Below are 17,999 nucleotides of genomic sequence, written 5' to 3'. Positions count from 1 at the left end.
GCTCCAATCTCAAAAGGCGACTGCCCCAGTCAGGAGTGGTTTTTCAAGGGACAAAGTGCAGGCATTGGGCCGTTGGTCTCCTGAAGACTTTTGTGTCTAGTTACAGAGTTTATAATATAATTAGTTTTTGGTTCCTGAGAAAGATAGTGAATAGATAACTCATAATCATGGCTAGCTAGAAAAAGCTATTTATATATGATTTAAAATAAATGACCCTCTAAAAACAATACTTTCATACCCGTAAAGGCAAACCCTTATAAAGAAGGCTAGTTCGCAGGGAAAAAAATTGAATGTTTACTCCCTTTACCCTAGTGCCATATTCTATAAATATCTATATTAAGTATATGATGTATATAGAATCTCACCATGAAAAACTACAGTGGCTGCACATGATCTCATTCAGTCTAACTGGACTAGTTCCAGGTGTCCATATTGCTGCATAAAAATCTGATTCAATTCTTCTCTGCCTCACGCACCAGAGACACCAAATGGTAAGTGTTTCGGTCAGTTCTTAGTCATTTTCAGACATGACATTTGTAAGCTTAGATGTTTCAGAAGTGAAAAGTGAAACATTTACTCTATTCCATGAATAACTGCAAATATCTGGGTGTTGGGCAGTAACACCGGAGGATTTTCACCTTGTAGTCTAAATGACATAGCCTTCCAGGAGCATCTTTCCCTTGCTGTACCCACAATTTTAACAGGAGCTTATCTGCCACACAAACTGAGTGGGAATAGTCTATGAGGGTTTGTACAACTTTGCCACAAACTAAAAGCTTTACTTATTCATTCTACAAACACATGCTAGCCATTTGCTCTCTGCAAGGCAATCTTTATTGTGTTATTTTAAACACCTTTTTAAAGCCCCTCTTATATGATTTTTTTACCTGACGGGAGAGACACGTACTCCAAATACATTGAAAAAGCACAGTACACTCTTGCTAGTGCTCCCGACGAGGGGAACATTAAAGCGTTGAAACAGAAGGTTACCAGCCACGAGTCCACAGCTAATTCTTTCACAGGCTAACCAAACAGAAAACCGATCCCCAAAGGCAGTGAGTACTTACATGGCGGTTCCCCATCTCCTCTTCTCTGAGATGCCTGTCTTGGCTTTGTTCAGAAAGAGATTGGTCCTCCCACAGACAAAGTTTATAATGGATTTCTCAGGGCACAGTATCTCTTGTGTTTAATAAGTAACTTTTGATGTTGGATTTGAATACACTGTTGGGGATGGGTAGGAAGTGGCGATAACTATGAATGGACCTTAGCTACCCAGGCTGAGTAGGCAGGCCATCCCACAGAAAATACACCCAAGGAAGGGGAGCTTGGAGTCTTTGGGGTGAATTAGTTAATTACAACTAAAAGGTTAAGCTCGCCTCACTTCTAATATTTGAAAGAATTTGAAAAGATTATTCTTTCTTTCCCCTTCTTCTTGGAGATAGATTCTCATTATATAGCCTGTACTAGTCTTGAACTGGAAGGAATCCTCCTGCTTCAGCTCCAGAGTACTGATATTACAATCATCTACTCTGTGTCTGTCTCTATGTCTCTGTCTGTCTGTCTGTCTGTTTGCCGCCCCCCCCCCCGCTCTCTCTCTCTCTCTGTGTATGTCACAGACAGCATATGCCGATCAGAAGACAACTTGTAAGTCAGTTCTCTCCTTCTGATATGTGTGTCTGAGGGAGCATCAAACTAAGGTGGTCAGGCTTGGCAACACTCATTTTTACCCACAGATCTATCTCAACAGCCCCAAGTTATTCTTGTATTTGTGTGTGTGTGTGTGTGTGTGTTCATTTTTTACATAATAAAAGCATTGCTGGATATGGAGGCACACACCTCTAATCTCAGCACTTGGGGAGGCAGATCTCTGTGAGTTCAAGGTCAGCCTGCTCTATACAGTGAGTTCTAGCCCAGCCAATGCTACATAATGAGACCCTGTCTTTAAAACTGCCATCATTATCATCATCATGGCATTAACCAAAGAGACTGAAAACTACATTTTATTTATATCACTATAATTATTATATTGTTTACTACAGATATTTTTTGGGTGGATACGTTGAGTTGTACTGGGTCATCATTTTTATAATCTAAATAGGTTTTGAATTTAAAAATTAATAGAGGCAGGTGGATCTCTGTGAGTTTGAGTCCACCCTGGTCTACAAAGCAAGTCAAAGACAGCCAAGGCTACACAGAGAAATCCTGTCTTAAAAAAAAAAATACAAAACAAACAAAAAATAAGCCTATTGTTCTCTCAGTCTCTTTTAGAGGCTTGATTCTATGAATCCTTCCAAAAGTCAGTCTGTCTATCTATCTATCTATCTATCTATCTATCTATCTATCTATCTATCTATCTACCTATCTATCTATATCATATCTGTCTTCTATCTGTTATCTATCGACTATATCTATCTACCTATCTATCTTCCAATCTTGGTATGTGAACCTACAACAAAAGGCTTTCATGATGCCTTTTGCTCTATGCCTGCCATGCATCCTATACTAAAGAGATGCTCTTCTGTAACGGGCATGAACTCAGCCTTATTAATTAGTCCACCACTACAGTTCATTTAGGTTGTTTTGGATTTTCTGCATAAATGTCTTATGTCTTTGGTTTTTATTTGTCTATTTGTTGAATTTTGAAATGAGATTGCTTATCAAACAGGACAAGAGCTTAAAATTCTAGTAGTTGTTGTCAAGATATCTTCGACATAGGCATTAGAATGTTGTACTACTGTTGAGGGTCAGCTGACCCAGAGGCCTAGTGTTTAAAAGATAAAACCGACAACCTATGATGGCATACATTGCTTGGTCCTGCTTGCTGCTGGCATTCACACGGCCCAACTTTTCACTTCTGTCAATTTCAAAAAGGAAGAATGGTAATTTAATTTATATTTCTTTTATTTAATATCTTTGAAGTAATATATTCAATTCCCTTAGAGCTCTTTTGTAAACTTTCCTACTGTTTGCTTGCTCATACTCCTGTTTTCAGTTTGTGTTACCAGTCTTTGCATTTCTAGTCATAAAACACTTTATAATAAAAGTATTATTGCCATTGCCAAGTAGAACAGCTATTTTTATGAGGTTTTTCATTTTTGTTTTTATTGCCTTTGATCCATTTTTATGTTGAGCATGTAAATATATATGAGAGGAAATTGTGAGTTTTTAATGTTTAAATGTCAGTGTTTACTTTCTCTTGCTTAGAAAATACTTTTTCTGCATTAAGATGCTTAAATATTGTGTTTTTCTAAGGTTTTTCTTTCATTTGTCTCAGTAATTGGAATTGAAGTGAGGGCCTTGGGTGCTAGGTGAGCCTTATATGGCTGAACTGAATCACTTGTCTCTTTTTACTTTTTATTTTGAGACAGAGTTTCACTAGGTTCCCTAACTGAGCTTGAACTCACCCTGTAGTTCAGGCTGCCTCAACCTCCAGAGTAATAGTAATTATAGGTCTGTACAATCAGCCCCAGACCAAAATTATTTAAATTGATTAATTTTAAAAATCCTACAGGTGTTTAATTTTTTAATCTTTAAAAGTATCTTTAAAGATGTATATTTAATTTTCCTGTGTATCACTTTTTATCTGCATGTATGCCTGGTGCCTGTGGAGGCTAGAAGAAAACATCTGGCTTCCTAGAACTGGAGTTACAGACAGCTGTGAGTTACCTGGTGTGGTGCTGGGAACTGAACCTGGGCCCGCTGGAAGAGCAGCAAGTGCTCCTAACCACTGAGCAATCCCTCCAGCCTCACCCATTGGTATTTATTTAGGTTTAGTATCTTTTTTCCCCCCAGATCCACCAAAGGTGGGTCCTTGTTGGTCTAGTCACTGTTACACCCCAGGACCAGGCCAGAGTATGGCACACACCGCATGCTAATGCCATCTGTGGAAGGAATCCTTGAGCAGTGTCACTGAGCATTGCTGTAGCATGAGCTGTGGGAAAGGACAGTTGCCTGATCTAGGTCCCTTCCCAGTGTGTCCAGAGTGCAGGTCACTGTCCTGGGCATGGTGGTACCCACTTTTAATCCCAGAATCTGGGAGGTGGAGGCAGGAGTACAAGGCCAGCACTTGGCTCCATAATGTCCTTCAGGACACCCTGGCTACATGACACCCTGCCTCAAAAAACCAAAAATTCACTTGTGTCAGGTGATAAAAGCCCCATTCTGAAGCCATGGCAGGGGGGCTGGGAATGCATAGAGCCTTAACCCCAACTCTTGCCCCCCATTCCGTCCCAGTGCTAGCCAGCCAGGAGTCACCATGAGGTAGCCAGGATTCGGAAGACTCCTGCTGATTTTTAAAAATTATAAGCAATGTGTATCCAAAACATGACATTAAAATGTTACTTCATGTTCAGAGAAGACAGCAGGACCCTGTTATTTGCATTAATAAGCAAGCACCCTCCCCACCTCTCCCAAATGTAAAGTGTAACTCCATTTTCTGACATGCTACTCAGAAAGGACATGATGTCCCCTCTCCCTGTGTCCAGCATTCTCTTAATACACGCCTCACATGTGCCTGGACATGTTGTCAGAAATAATAAGGGTAAGGAGAAAGAGGGGAACCAGATGTGGACTGCAAAATCTGACCTCTCCCTGACAGCTGCCCCGGATCCTTGCCCAACTCTGCCACTCGTGGGTGGTAGCTGTGGCTGTCTGCTTGTCCAGGCCTCTGGGATCAGGATAATGATCCTGGGACACTTGCATCACTGGGGACAGACGGAGTGTGTTAGCAGCTCTCATGCTGGCCACAGTGATGGGTCATGGTTATCGGGCAGGAATATAGTGTAGGTGTGCAGAGTAGGGCCAAATCATTGTGGCTCTCTTTAGGTTCCTTAATGGCCGCTCACTGCCCCTCTAAGCATCTCTGTGACTTGTCCACTTACCCAAAGGCTAGGAATTATGTCATCCATCAAAGGGCGTCTGAGACCTGCAGCAGAGATCTCTCCACTCTCCTGGGACCTGCTTATGGGATATTGTCAGCATGGTGTTTCAAAAGCACTGTTATTGACACTTTCTAATGTTCTTTAGCTATAAAAGCTGCACGGAATGCTTACCATACTAGAACACAAGATTAGGGATACCCTCAATTGGTGTCCCCAGGCCGTCGTCACTTTCATTTGGCTCTAGAATCTGGCATCACCTCTTACTCCTCTGAGGTGAAAGGTGCATTTTTCTGTTGACACCTTGAGCTGCAATCCTCCTGCCTCTGTCGCACCCCACCCTCACCCCCATGTGCTGGGATTGCCCGGATAGTTAGCCAACATTTAAACTATGAATTAAAGGACAAGGTGTTCTCATTTGAAAATATAGTATTTCAGACGGGATGAAGTAGCTGTGCTAAGGTTAGAAATAGGCAAGAACACTACCGATTGGAGGAAATCAAAGAGTGGAGACTAACCAGAAGAGTTAGTCTTCCAGGAGGAGTGCTAGGTCCTAGGATACGTGTGAGTAATATAAACACCCCTGTCTCTGAGAACTCGTAGTGAGAAGAAGACACAAAGACAAACATGACCCACACACTGGCTCTTTGCTATTTTATTACAGCTGTTGCACCTAATTTCTGCTTTATTGTCCACTGTCTCCTTAGACAGCTCCAGGCTTCTTGGGGCCCAGTCACCCCTGCCCCACTTCAGCAGTGGCTTTGAAGTCATGCCCTATGCATCAGTTACCCCCTCCTAGAAACCTCCAGGGGATCTCGGTTGGTTTCTGGTCCCTCCCCCTTATGATTTTGACTTTGGAAACTCAAAGGTCGGGAGAATGAACAGAGCAATTAGATACACACGTCACTGTGGAGATAAGTTGTGTTCAAGGGTGCCTAGCTAGTGAGCGTGTGGATATGCAGTTATGGGTTTATGGCCCCGGGGAGGTGAAAGATAGAAAAGCTAAGAGGCCAAGTCGACCTAGCTTTTTAATTTTCCAGATCACCACCACCAAGGACAATTGCAATTTTCTAGATGTACCAGGTTTCCATCTGGCTGAAATTAAACTCTCCTAGGTATCTTTTTTTTTCCCTCCTTCCACAGATGGATGGAGTTAGCTGGAATGTACCCAACAGCTGCAGCCTTGGGGACTAACGGCATTTCTGTGATTTCTGGACTCTAGGGAGAGGGAACTATTTTGAGAAAAAGATAAGGAAATATAATCTGCAGGAGTAAAGATCACTGGCCCAGTGATGGAAGCATAATTTTCCTGTATTATTATAAGTATTTAGTTATTATAAATTTTAATAGGTGCTGTGTAACAGAGAGGACTTAACTTATTTGGTCTTTTGGATTTTGAGGATTCATAAAAATGGAGACACTGCACACCAGGGGGAGGCGCTGTTGGCAATGTGTGGGAGTGTCTAGGTTGTTGTGGTGACTGGTAGAGTGGGGATCTGGCCACCTTGTTCCTTCCACAGTCCCAACACCACAGTAGTCCTCCGGGACTGTTGCGCTAACATGTCACCACATTTCTATCTCTGTTCACCATGGAGGACAAGTGAGCCTGTGAACACTGGAGGTTGTATTGCTCTCCTGCCTATTACCCTCCAGTGGCTTCCCCTTGCTCTCCAGGAGAGTCAGCCTTTATGTCCTTATAGGCCCTGTAACGTCCAGTGTCCCCCTGACTCCCATGGTCCTCTCTCCCATTCTTTTCCCTTTATGCTGTGTGCTCTAGTTGGATGTGCCTCCTCACTGTCCCTTGCAGCGGCTGCACACAGGCCTCAGCACTTTTGCACATGCTGTTTCCTCTGCCCAGTAGACTCTACCTGCAGTTGTCTCTATGGCTTGAACTTCTGTCCCTCTAGGCCTCTGATGAGACATTACGACTCCTTCTAAAGCTCTCGCACACTTGCTGATCTTTTCCCTTGGACTTAACTATCATCAGATCAGTATGTGGTGTTTCAATTTCATTTTTTAAGTGGTACCAGGGATTGAGCCCAGAGCCATTCACATACTAGACAAATGCTCTACCCATAAGCCCTCAGTTGAATTTTTTTTAGTATAGTAATTATTTAAAACCAAAGAGTTAATTATGACAGATACATATGATATTTTGATTATATTCATCCCTATTACTCTTCATTAACTCACCTTCCTCCCCCTACTGCATTCCTAGTCGCTCCCTTTTAGATCATAGCTTATCCCTACACCTCTCCACCTCCATCCCTTTATACATAAGAGGGGAAACTGGATGACCACAATGTATTTGTTGATAGTTAAGTGGATTAAGAGACACCTAGGAGATTAGTGAAGCTCACTTCAGGTGTGTCTGTGAGGAGATTTCCACATCTGATTAGACCTAATCAGTGGCTTAGTCCCCCAAGGAAGCCATGATAAGATAGTATCACTGAAGGGGATAAAGGTAGGAAGGCGATGAGTCACTCGTATGTCCTAGGATCTGTCCCTACTCTGCCTTCTTCCTGTGTTCCCTCTTCTCTGCTCCATGTCAGCCACGATGTGAACACTCTGCTTCCCCCACCCCCACCCCCGTGCTGTAGTGAGAACTGTGTCATTTTGATTTCTCTAAAAAACATAGAAATGTTATGGGAATATACGGGGCTGCTTTGCAGTAGCTGACTACGATTTGCTTTGTGTTGTATCAGGGGCTTGTTTTGCCCGCTGCAGAGAATTTATGTGATTGTGTGACCTTTGGGATTCTGGGGACTTCTCAGAGGATATATAAGTGCTGGAACCCCAATAGGGGGTGGCTGGTTGGTAGCTGGACGCTGTTGGTTGTGAGTTGCCAAGTAGTTGTGCACAAAGAAATGAGAAGAAGAAATTAGATACCCTGCTGGTGAACAAAAAACGTAACCCCAAGGAGCATCCCAAATCAGCAGGAAGTAGTCTAAGGATAATGACACCCCGTTCCCCTCTACCCTTCTTTTCTCTCCTATCTAGCGTTAGGGGGATGAAAGGGAAGAAATAAAGAGGTAGAGAAGGATGGAAGAGAGAAAGTAACCCACGAAGTAGCCAGCTATGGCTCCACCATGGCCTCCCTGTGGTGACGAGATGAACCTTCTGAAACTGGGTCAAAGGTGCCTTGTCAGGGATTCTTGTCACAGTGATGGTAAAAGGAAGGAAAACAGTATTTTCATTTATCTTTCTTTACCTCACTGGGACAAACCTTAGGAGGACAAGGGTTTTTTGTTTTTTTTTTTTTTTGTTTTTTTGTTTTTTTTGTTTTTTTTTTTTTTTTTTTTTGTCCACTGTAGTTCCCTCAGCACTTAGGAGAGCAGCTGTCTCTCAGTAAGTACGGACAGTTCTCAACTTACCATAGTAAGACCATAAATGTCTGAGGCTCCTTTATAGCCACCTAGTATTAGTTAAAATAGCAGAGTGTACACAGACCAGTTTCCCAAAGTTGAGCACTGGCTCTGTCTTTCTTAGTGCAGAGAGACTAAATAATATTCCCGTCGTGCAGTGTCGCTATGCAGTCCACCCTAGCCTCTTCCTCCACATAAACCAAAGCAAAGTGTCAGGGTTTCTGTCATGTTTGATTACGCTTTCCTCTTCATGTTTGCTAATGAAGCCCCCAAAATGGGGAAAGGGTTACTGCTCGACACATTCTGTACCCACATGTCTGCAAACAGATAAAAATTTGATAAAAATTGTTATGTGACAAAGACAAAAGTGCTGATGTTGGCAGGAAGGGACTGCACTTGCTGGAAGCAGTAGCATCTCTACTTCTGCACTTTCCAACAGTGAACACCCTGAAAGCCACACACCCCAAGTCTCACATAATAAAATGCTTCCTTTAGCTCCGGGGTGTGTGAGCGAGAACTTAGCCTATGTGAGGGCTGCTGTTGAACTATATAGGACATGTGACTGACAGGCAGGCACGAACGTGACACCTCCCAAAGGGAAAAATAATGCATCCATATCGCGAAAATGCTCAAGTTTACATTTTTCTTCAGAAACAAACACTGAGAGAACAAAGCCCCATACTTTGGACTGGTACTTAAGTTAGAGTCATTTCTCCCAGGCTTCTTGGGTTTCTGTTATGGGAAGCAAAGAGCAAGACCTCATCTTTCTGACTCAAGGGACAGATATCTACCCCCTTTGGAGTCTCATTTTTTATTCTCTCAATTCCAAGACTATTAGAAAGAAAACAAAAGCTTCCCTTTCCTGTATGTTTGAACATGTGTCCTGATCTGATACTCTAACTGGCTTCTAACTGGAGCTCAGGCTCATCTCTGAACTGGTCTCCACTGCTGGGATGGGGAGGGGGGAGAGATGGGAGGTGGAGGGGACAGCACTAGGTTGTGAGGACTTGGGGTCACAGCTGCCACTGCAGCTGTAGGTTGACCCAACCCTCCAGAGAGTGGGTGAGGGGTGTTGCTTGGAAGAAATTAGCACCATCTTAATCAAAGAAGGGTGGGTGTGATGGTAAATTGGCTCAATAAAGAAATAACTACTGTAGCAGAGAAATTTGCTAACTAGTTAGCTAACTAGCTAGCTAACTAACTAAATAAATGAAAGAAGAAGAAAAAACAATGTTAAGCAGGTGAGGAAAGTGAAAAGAACAGGAGAGATGAACCGAGATCAGAAGGCAGGAGGAGGAGGATCTTACCTTGAGATTAGTGCAGTGGCAGGGGAGGGAAGAGACTTGGGGACAGGCAGGGGTGGCCTGGGGAATGGCAGCTGCCACTGAAGTGATGAGGAGCTGGTTTGGGCGGTGGTATCTTGAGGGGCTGTGAGCAATGTTAAAATGAGGCTGAGGAATTTGTTTAGTTTAGATAAAAAAAAAAAAAAAATGCTTCCATTTGGATGTTACCAAAGTGATCAAAGAGGACCCAGAGGAAACCAGTGGAGGGTGTGTCCCTGCAGGACTTGTCTCAGCTGTCTCCCGGGAGGCGTTGACATTCACTGCCGCCGCGAAGAAGAAAGCTAGGGAAAGATTGTGGCGCAGGGAGATAAAGGCTTTGGTTTTGTGTTAAGTCCGCAGCTTGTGTTAGACACTCAGGGAGAGACATCAAACCACCATGGAGTGGAATGACCCTGGGCTAGAGATAAGTTGGGAGTCGGTGCTGTGCTGCAGATGACAAAAGCCAGGGTGGTGTTGCTCTGGATAGAGGGAAGAGAGAAGATAAGGATGGGCTGGGGAAGGCCAGCAGCAGGAGTGCACTGGAGACAGCATTCAGTCTGCCAGTGCTTACGCCTTGTAAGAAGTGGAGACTGCAAAGGACCGGGGACCAGCAAGCACAGGAGACTGTGGAACCCAGAAAGCAAGATGAGAGACCAGGAGAAGACAGCTGCCCTTGGGGTTGCGTCCTATGAAGAGAGCAAAGCATCCAAAATATACTTTATTTTTTATAACTAGCCTTACTGGGTTTTTAATTTTTTAAAAAAATTTATATTAGAAGTACATGTATCACTTGAACAGAAGCCACCTTATCCCGGGTAATTTTACTTTTAAAGTTAATATAAATAAATTCTTAATTGATTTAACTTTTAAAATCAACCAGTTTGGTTTGATTTAGGCAAAGAGGTTTGATGAGAATCAGTGTTGGCTTGGTGGGAATGAGGAAGAACAGGTGGCTGGCCGGGGGTCCCCGGGGGAACCTCACTCCTCTCTCTCTCTCTCTCTCTCTCTCTCTCTCTCTCTCTCTCTCTCTCTCTCTCTCTCTCTCTCTCCCTCTCTCCCTCCCTCTCTCTCTCTCTGTCTCCAGCAACCCTCATTACACCTCTGTTAGTTTCTGTTGTTAGCTGAGTAATGACCAGTAAGTCCATTCCATTTACAGCTTCCATGTTTATAGCTCTAAAACAAAAGAATAGACCAGATGGCGTATGAACCCGCTTCCATTGCAAGGTCACTTGGGTTCTGTGACCCCAACTAGGAGCATTCACCGAGCCCCTTTCTTGCTGAGAAGTATTTACATCAATACTGTATTAGGCTCAGAAACTGTGCTCCCTCACCTGCAGTGCTGTGCCACAGAGGAGTATTTGTTGCTGACTTTTTGGTTCATGATTCTATGCAAAACAATGCCGACAAGTGAGAGGCGACGGCCCCATTTGCAGACGACTCTTGTGATTTTTTATGGCTTTAAAAGGCCTGATCTATGTTCAAAATGTTTCACTTTATGAAGGGACCTTGGGGTTGGGTTGCCTGAGATAAGAATTTCTTGTCTTTTGAACTTCCCTATGCTTTGGCTCTGTGCTGCTGGCCCAGCTGAGCTCAGCACTTTGTGAAGAAAGCACACATTGGAAATTCCCTGCGAGGCCACCCCTGTCCTCCTGACACACACAGCCTGTGTGGGCTCCACTTGGGAGCCCCAAGCTGAACAGTTCCACAAAACTCTCTCTGGAATCCGCTGCAGATGGGAGGCGTGCTCCCGGATGCTCTCTCCATGGAGGTTGGAGGAAGTTGTGATATCAGGCATACTGAGCAATAATAGACAAATGATTAATGAGGCAGGAAGCAATAAATGACTCGCTGACGAATGCACTGGTGCAAATGTCATTGGCAAATGGTGCAATGAGGAGGGGGCACATGGCTTATTACAGAGGACCAAGGCTTCCTGTCATTTCCTTAGTGCTGAGACTCAGAGTCGGAATGCGGGAAACAACAAACAGATCAAATATTGCTGGGAATAGATCAGACCGATGATTTATTTTACTTCTTAGATCTTACTTTTTAAATTTTCTCTTTTAACCCGATTCTTAAGTTTGTCATCACCTTGAAAGGAGTGTGTTGACGGTTCATGGGTTTTCATTGGGGGGGTCATGGTAAGTGGCTAGAAACATGAAACCTCTTAAAAGGCATTAGCGGTTGGAGGTGTGTAAGGTGTCTAGCCTGCTGCTATGCAGCCAGGGAAGGCTTAACAGACAGCTGACCACACAAACACACACTTGGACAAATATTGCTTATGTATTACAGGGTTGTAGAAGATAATGGTCAAAACCAGACCATTTTTCCTCCTAGCAAATATGAGTATATGGATCCAGGCATGGTAGCGCATGCCTTTAATCCCAGCACTCAGGGAGGCAGAGGCAGGCAAATTGTATGAGTTCGAGGCCAGCCTGATCTACAAAGCAAGTCCAGGACAAACTAAGTCTACACAGAGAAACCCTGTCTCCCAAAAAGTGTGTGTGTGTGTGTGTGTGTGTGTGCACCCGCGCACGCACACACACATGTGGATATGTATTCTTGTGTGTGTGTGTGTGTGTGTGTGTGTGTGTGTGTGTGTGTATGCGCGTGCATGTAGACGTCCAAGTTTGATACCAGGAATCACCCTCCATCACTCTTTCACCTTTTTCATTGAGGCAAGGTCTCTTAGTCGAACCCATAGCTTGCTAATCTGGCTGGTCTTGCTAGCTAGCTTCCTCTAGGGATGCCCTATCTCCACCTCCTGAAGCTGGCACAAATCAGCCACAAATAAGTGGGCTCTGGGTATCCGATCTCTGGTCCTCACATTGATCTGGCTAGAGCTTCAATCACTGAGTCATCCTCCAGCCCATCTAAAGTTTTTAATTAGTATGTATTTAAATTATACATCAGTCTGTTTCTACCTACATAAGCATAGGGAGATGACTACTGCAGTAAACCACAAGTAAAGTCATCCATCATCTCGCATAACTACACTTTTGGGTGTGGTTAGAGCTCCTAAAACCGTCTCCTAGAAAGTTTTCCAGAGAATAATACAATAGTAATTGCTCTGGTCCTTAAGTTGAACATCAATTAGATTTCTAGGTTCATTCATTCTACATAACTAGAAATTCATAACCTTTGACCTACATCTCTCACCTCTCTGTTCTCTTGAACTCAACAACTAGGGTTCTATCCTCTGTTTCATTTTATTTGATGATTTTTAAAAATATCTATATGCATGAGGACATGAGCTTGGATATTCCGAGCCCATAGAAAATCTGGGTGTGGCAGTGTGTGCCTGTAGCTCCAGCACTGGGGGTGAGGTAGGAACAGGTAGATCCCTCTAGCCCATGGCCAGCCAGTGTGAGCAAAGAGAAGAGCTCCAGGTTAGGCAAAAGAACATTAAAAAAAAATAAGATGGATAGTTACCGAGGAAGACATTTGAACATGCTGATCTCTGGTCTCTCCCCACCCAACACACACACAGACACACAGACACACACACACACACACACACACACACACACACACACACACACCTACACACACACCTACATGTGAGTGAGATCATGCAATGCTTCTCTTCCCATGTCTGTCTTATTTCATATAAGGAAATCTCCATTTTCATGTTCACAGCATCTGAGGGAGGGAAACCACCTCGGTGCTCACCAATGTATTGATGTAAAGAAATTTACATTTGCTCACATACATTTATCAATATCGATAATGAAGGAGCGTTCAAATGTATAAAACAAACAAGGCCATCTTGGTGTTTGCAGCACTATTGTGAACCTCTGGACCCTTTTCTATATGATGGTTTTCTTAATTGCAACTCCATTGCAGAGGGATTATGGTGGCAAGCTTCCTTAGAAATGAGCTGTACAGAAAAGACTTCTAAAAGAAATGGCTTTGATTGAACAGATATGTGAAAACCTTTTTAAAAATGTAAGGGCTCAGCATAAGCATGAGATCAGCTTTTAGCAAGCAGGGAGACTCCAGATGCCTGATTTTAGATATCACACACACTTGCTGTTTAACTTGTCTACACCACACATCCAGAGCGAGGTTGCTCTGTGACTCTTACTGAGAAGACTGGGAGAGCTGGAGATGCAAGCAAAGGCCAGAAGTCAGCGTGCTGTTGGGTTGGTCAAGGTGTGCATTGATCCGAAGGATAGGTTTGATACTTTTAAGTTGCCATGCCCCATCTCTGCATGCCATGCCCCTTGGCAACTATCATCCTTGGACTGTTTCTCCTTTTCCAACTTCTGGAACAGCTCTTGTCTGTAACAGTCCTTTATTACCTCTATTTTATCCTGTCTTCACATTACACACTTTGGTGTCTTCTGCCACACTGGTGCACCTAGAGATTCCGGAGGCAAACGTTCCTGTTGTTGCTTCACTTTGTCTGCCTATAAAGAAAGTCCACCTCCCTCCTTTCCTTCTCTGTGCTGTGTGCTAGGGAAGGGCACGTGTGTAAGTGACCATCCCCTGGTAACTGTTGAGCAGCACCCTTTCATGCAACATGGTGGTGCTGTGGGACAGGCAGCTCTGTTGCGGCCTATACACACCAGGAAACTCATTTGGGTGAGAAGAGTTAGTATCTCAGCATTCAAAATTTGTCCAACAGGAGGTTGGGCGGGGGGATGTGGGGAACCAATCCATAGACACCTTCATCTTCCTGGTAACCATTTTCATAGTGCTCTGGATAGATGTCACACAGGATGAAGAAGCTGATCTTTCCTGAGAAGCTATATATAGCCTTCTCAGTAACATTTACTTTTGTTCTTCTCTGCCTCACATTCGTCCACTTCACTCTTGTTCTAGGAGTGTGCACCATTCCTCCCACCTCCCACTCTGCCACACTAGCATGTTAATGTATCCATCTATACTTTAGAAGACTAGGGCTAAGAGACTATTTTTTAAGTGGGTGGAGTTTTTAGCCCAGGTGCAATTTGCCTAACCTAATGAGGATGGGCTAAGGAGTGGGCAGAGCTGGGGGCGGGGGGAAGGTAAAAAAGGAAGGATGGGGAAAGGCTTCCAGAAAGAGTCGACCTTATAGTAGGACCTACAAGGAGAAGTATGCAATAGTCAGACAAAATGGTGTTGATAAAAGATGAAACAACTCGGGGATGGGGGTGGAAAAATGGCTCAGTGGTTAAGAGCACTGTTGATCTTGCAGAGAACCCAGGTTGGATTCCAGCACCCACATGGTGGCTTATCACATCCATAACTCCAGGTCCAGGTGATCTGATGCCCTCTTCTGGCCTCCAGGGGTGCCAGTCATGCATGTGGTACACATACTTACATGTAGGCAAGACATTCATACATATAGAAATAATACAAGCAAAAATATTGAACTGAGTTAGTATGCTTTAATCAGGGAATACAGTTGCCTCTTGGAAAGCTAGCAGAAGAGGGTGTCTTGGAATCTGACTATTGCCACATGGGAGAAGACAGTCAGTTCTCTCCTGTCTCTCAAACAAGCCTTCCAGTGAGAAGGGGTAAAGAGAGGAGACAGTTGAAGACTCTGGAATTTGGGCTGGGGTGGTGGCTCAGACAGTCAAATATTTACCTTGTTGTCATGGTCACACAAGTTTGATCCTTCTGATCCCAGGCTTTACAAAGTTGGGCACAGTGGTGACTGCTTGAAAGCTTAGAGCAGGAGAGGTGAGCAGGAGGGTCCGTGGGGCTCACTGGCAAGCCAGCCTAGCCCATGTGGTGAGTTCCACGTCCCAGGGAGAGATTCTGTCTTAAAAGCTAAGGTGGGTGGTTACAGAGATTGTCCAGCTGTCAATAGCACTTAGTGCTCTTGCAGAGAACTTGGATTGGATTCCCAGCTCTGAGCCAGTCCATTCTAACCACTTTAGATGTGTTTGTTTAAATGTCACACCAAGCTTTTGAGACAGATGCTGGCATTGTCCTCTATTTGTGTATGGAAAACCTAAGCCTAGTGCTGACCGCCTCCTGCCCCAGCTAAAGAACTAGAGGAGGGTAAGAACCGCAGCCAGAACTCTTCTGACCACCACACCACTGGGTGGAGATGGCCTCCTATGAGAAGACTGACCTGATATCTTCAGGACTGAGCTGGGATCAGGGTCAAGGCTTGGGGTGCTCATTTTCATGCCAGTTATCATGGCTTTATTGTCTAGAACAAGGGCCTTATTTGGCATTATGGGCATTTGGGGCCAGAAAATTTGTTGTTTGTAGACTGTCTTGTGAGTTGTAGGTTAGCATCCACTTGATTATTATTTTTTGAGATAGTATTGAATATAGTTGGGGCTGAATTTAAATTTACTATGTAGCCAGGGATGACCTTTAATTTACAACCCTGCTTCCTCTACCTCCAAAGTGCTAAGGATATAGCTGTGTGCTATCAAGACAGGCTTCTTTCTGTTTCAACATCAGGAAATATCTTCAGACACTGAAAAGTGTGTCCTGGGAACAAAACTCCCACCTGGGAAGAAATACTAATCTAGAGAATAGTGTGGTCTCTAAGGATCCCATTAAGTAATTGTCACTGTGATGAAGTGACATGACCAACTAGCTCAGGAATGTATACTCCCACAGTATCATACCATTATTTGCTCATAAGGTGTGTCCAGTGTCTCATATCAGTAATAAATAGACTGTACCAGCTTGTACCAGCTACTAGGTTTTCATGCAATATGCAGTAAATCTTTAACTTTGTGGCTTACTTATAAACTGAACAGCCAGCTTCTTATTGTTCTAGAATCCAGTGGCCACACTGGAGGCAAGCATATTTGGCATTTATAGCTTGGCAAGAAACTTAAAATATAGTATCATCAATTGTTTTAAATATTTAAGGCAGTAGGTTTTTTTCTTGACTTAGTGTGTAGACATATCAAAGTTTTATTGCTGCTGTTGTTAGCTTCATTTAAATGTAGGACAGATTTTAAACTAAGTTCATGCCGTCTACTTGAATATGTTCATAGGTTTTTAAAGGAAAGCAGAATTAGAGAGAGAGAGAGAGAGAGAGAGAGAGAGAGAGAGAGAGAGAGAGAGAGAGAGAGAGAGAACTCAGTTGAATTGCTAAAGGAAAGACTTAAACTTAACCCATCTTGGTAATGCGCTTATAATTCCTAAACTTGAGAGGTGGAGGCAGGAGGATCAGTAATTCAAGGCTAGCCTGGGCTATGTGAGACTGTCAAGAATAAATCATAAATTCTCTCTCAGGTGAGCTTCTGTTCCTAAAAGCACTGAATTGAGTCTAGAAGCAGCATCACTCTGTCTGTCCATGTTGTTTTCTCGACACAACAATCTCATTATGTAAACCAAGCTTCTTCAAACCCATAACCCACCTGGCTCAGCCTCTTGAGTTGTGTGGTTATAGGCGTGTACCATCCTTGGCTATTTTAAGAAAATGTTCCTTGTGTTACTGCCATTCATGTTATCGTCGGTATAATTCCTTGGCAGCAAAAAGTCCTTTCATATGTGGTTCTGATCTACCCCAGCATTAATGCTTGGCAGAAAAGCCACTTTTTCCGTGAGTCTTTAATGAGAAGATTTATTTCCTTGTGCTAGCATCTTGAGCCACTCCTACCTTACACTTTACAGCCTATTAAATCACATACCTGGATTCTCGAGCCTACTTGCTTTGTGCCCTACCTAAATGCTTAGCAGAGTGGTTGGCACATTGAAACTTAGTCCACATTTGCTGGAAAACTATATCTATTCATTAAATTGATGTTTATTGGCTGAATTTAATTTCTAGACTCAGGAGTCAGAAGTTGCCAGTAGAAAAGAATCAGTCGTAATATTCTTTCTATTGCTGGTCTGTGAGGCTTGGGATTAACACAGAGTGTGAGAAGGAGTTTTGTGTTCTCTTTCCCCTGTATATATAGGATGAGATAGTTCCCATTATCCCTAAATATAACGAATGCACTTTTTTACACGTGGAAATAAATCACATATTTCACATTAATCTCATGAATGGTGTCTGTGAAATGGCCTTGATTCTTAGCTTTTCATAAGATTGGTCAGAATTATCTGTCAAAAGGAGCCACACAGACTCTAAATTTAGAAATTTGAAGTCCTCTCATATAGAAGTCATACTTGGAGTCCTCTGAGTTATTTCTCTTTCTATGTGTCCATGGAAACCTTCCTTGTCCAACCCTCCAAGACTCTGATGTCCCTGAGGTCTTGCCCTGTGATACTGATGTCTCAGAACACAGATAATGAAGGACTGTCACTTAAATTCAAGCTCACCTTTATCTCCTGTGCAGAAAATAGGTCTTTGTCCACATTAAACCAGGTCATCATTTAGGGGTTGATGATGGCCCTGCATAACTGTTTCCATACCCAAGAAAATCTGCTGCTGCATTTTCTGGGGCATTTTCCTTGTGCTCTTACTGCACAGGTAACAGGGGTTGGTGTACATGAGTGTGTGTGTGTGTGTGTGTGTGTGTGTGTGT

General features: G+C 43.4%; 1 protein-coding gene across 1 annotated transcript in view; it reads right to left on the bottom strand.

Moving 5' to 3' along the window:
- Anxa13 (annexin A13) overlaps positions 1-17,999 on the bottom strand; it is a 75,454-nt gene that overhangs the window by 50,630 nt on the left and 6,825 nt on the right. The window contains exon 2 of the mRNA XM_051160519.1: positions 9,754-9,866. Within this exon, the coding sequence (XP_051016476.1) occupies positions 9,754-9,866 (113 nt within the window). The remainder of the gene's footprint in view (positions 1-9,753; positions 9,867-17,999) is intronic.

Source organism: Acomys russatus, chromosome 17, assembly GCF_903995435.1.
Source record: "Acomys russatus chromosome 17, mAcoRus1.1, whole genome shotgun sequence".
NCBI lineage: Eukaryota > Metazoa > Chordata > Mammalia > Rodentia > Muridae > Acomys > Acomys russatus.
This window is presented reverse-complemented; position numbering and strand designations above follow the sequence as displayed.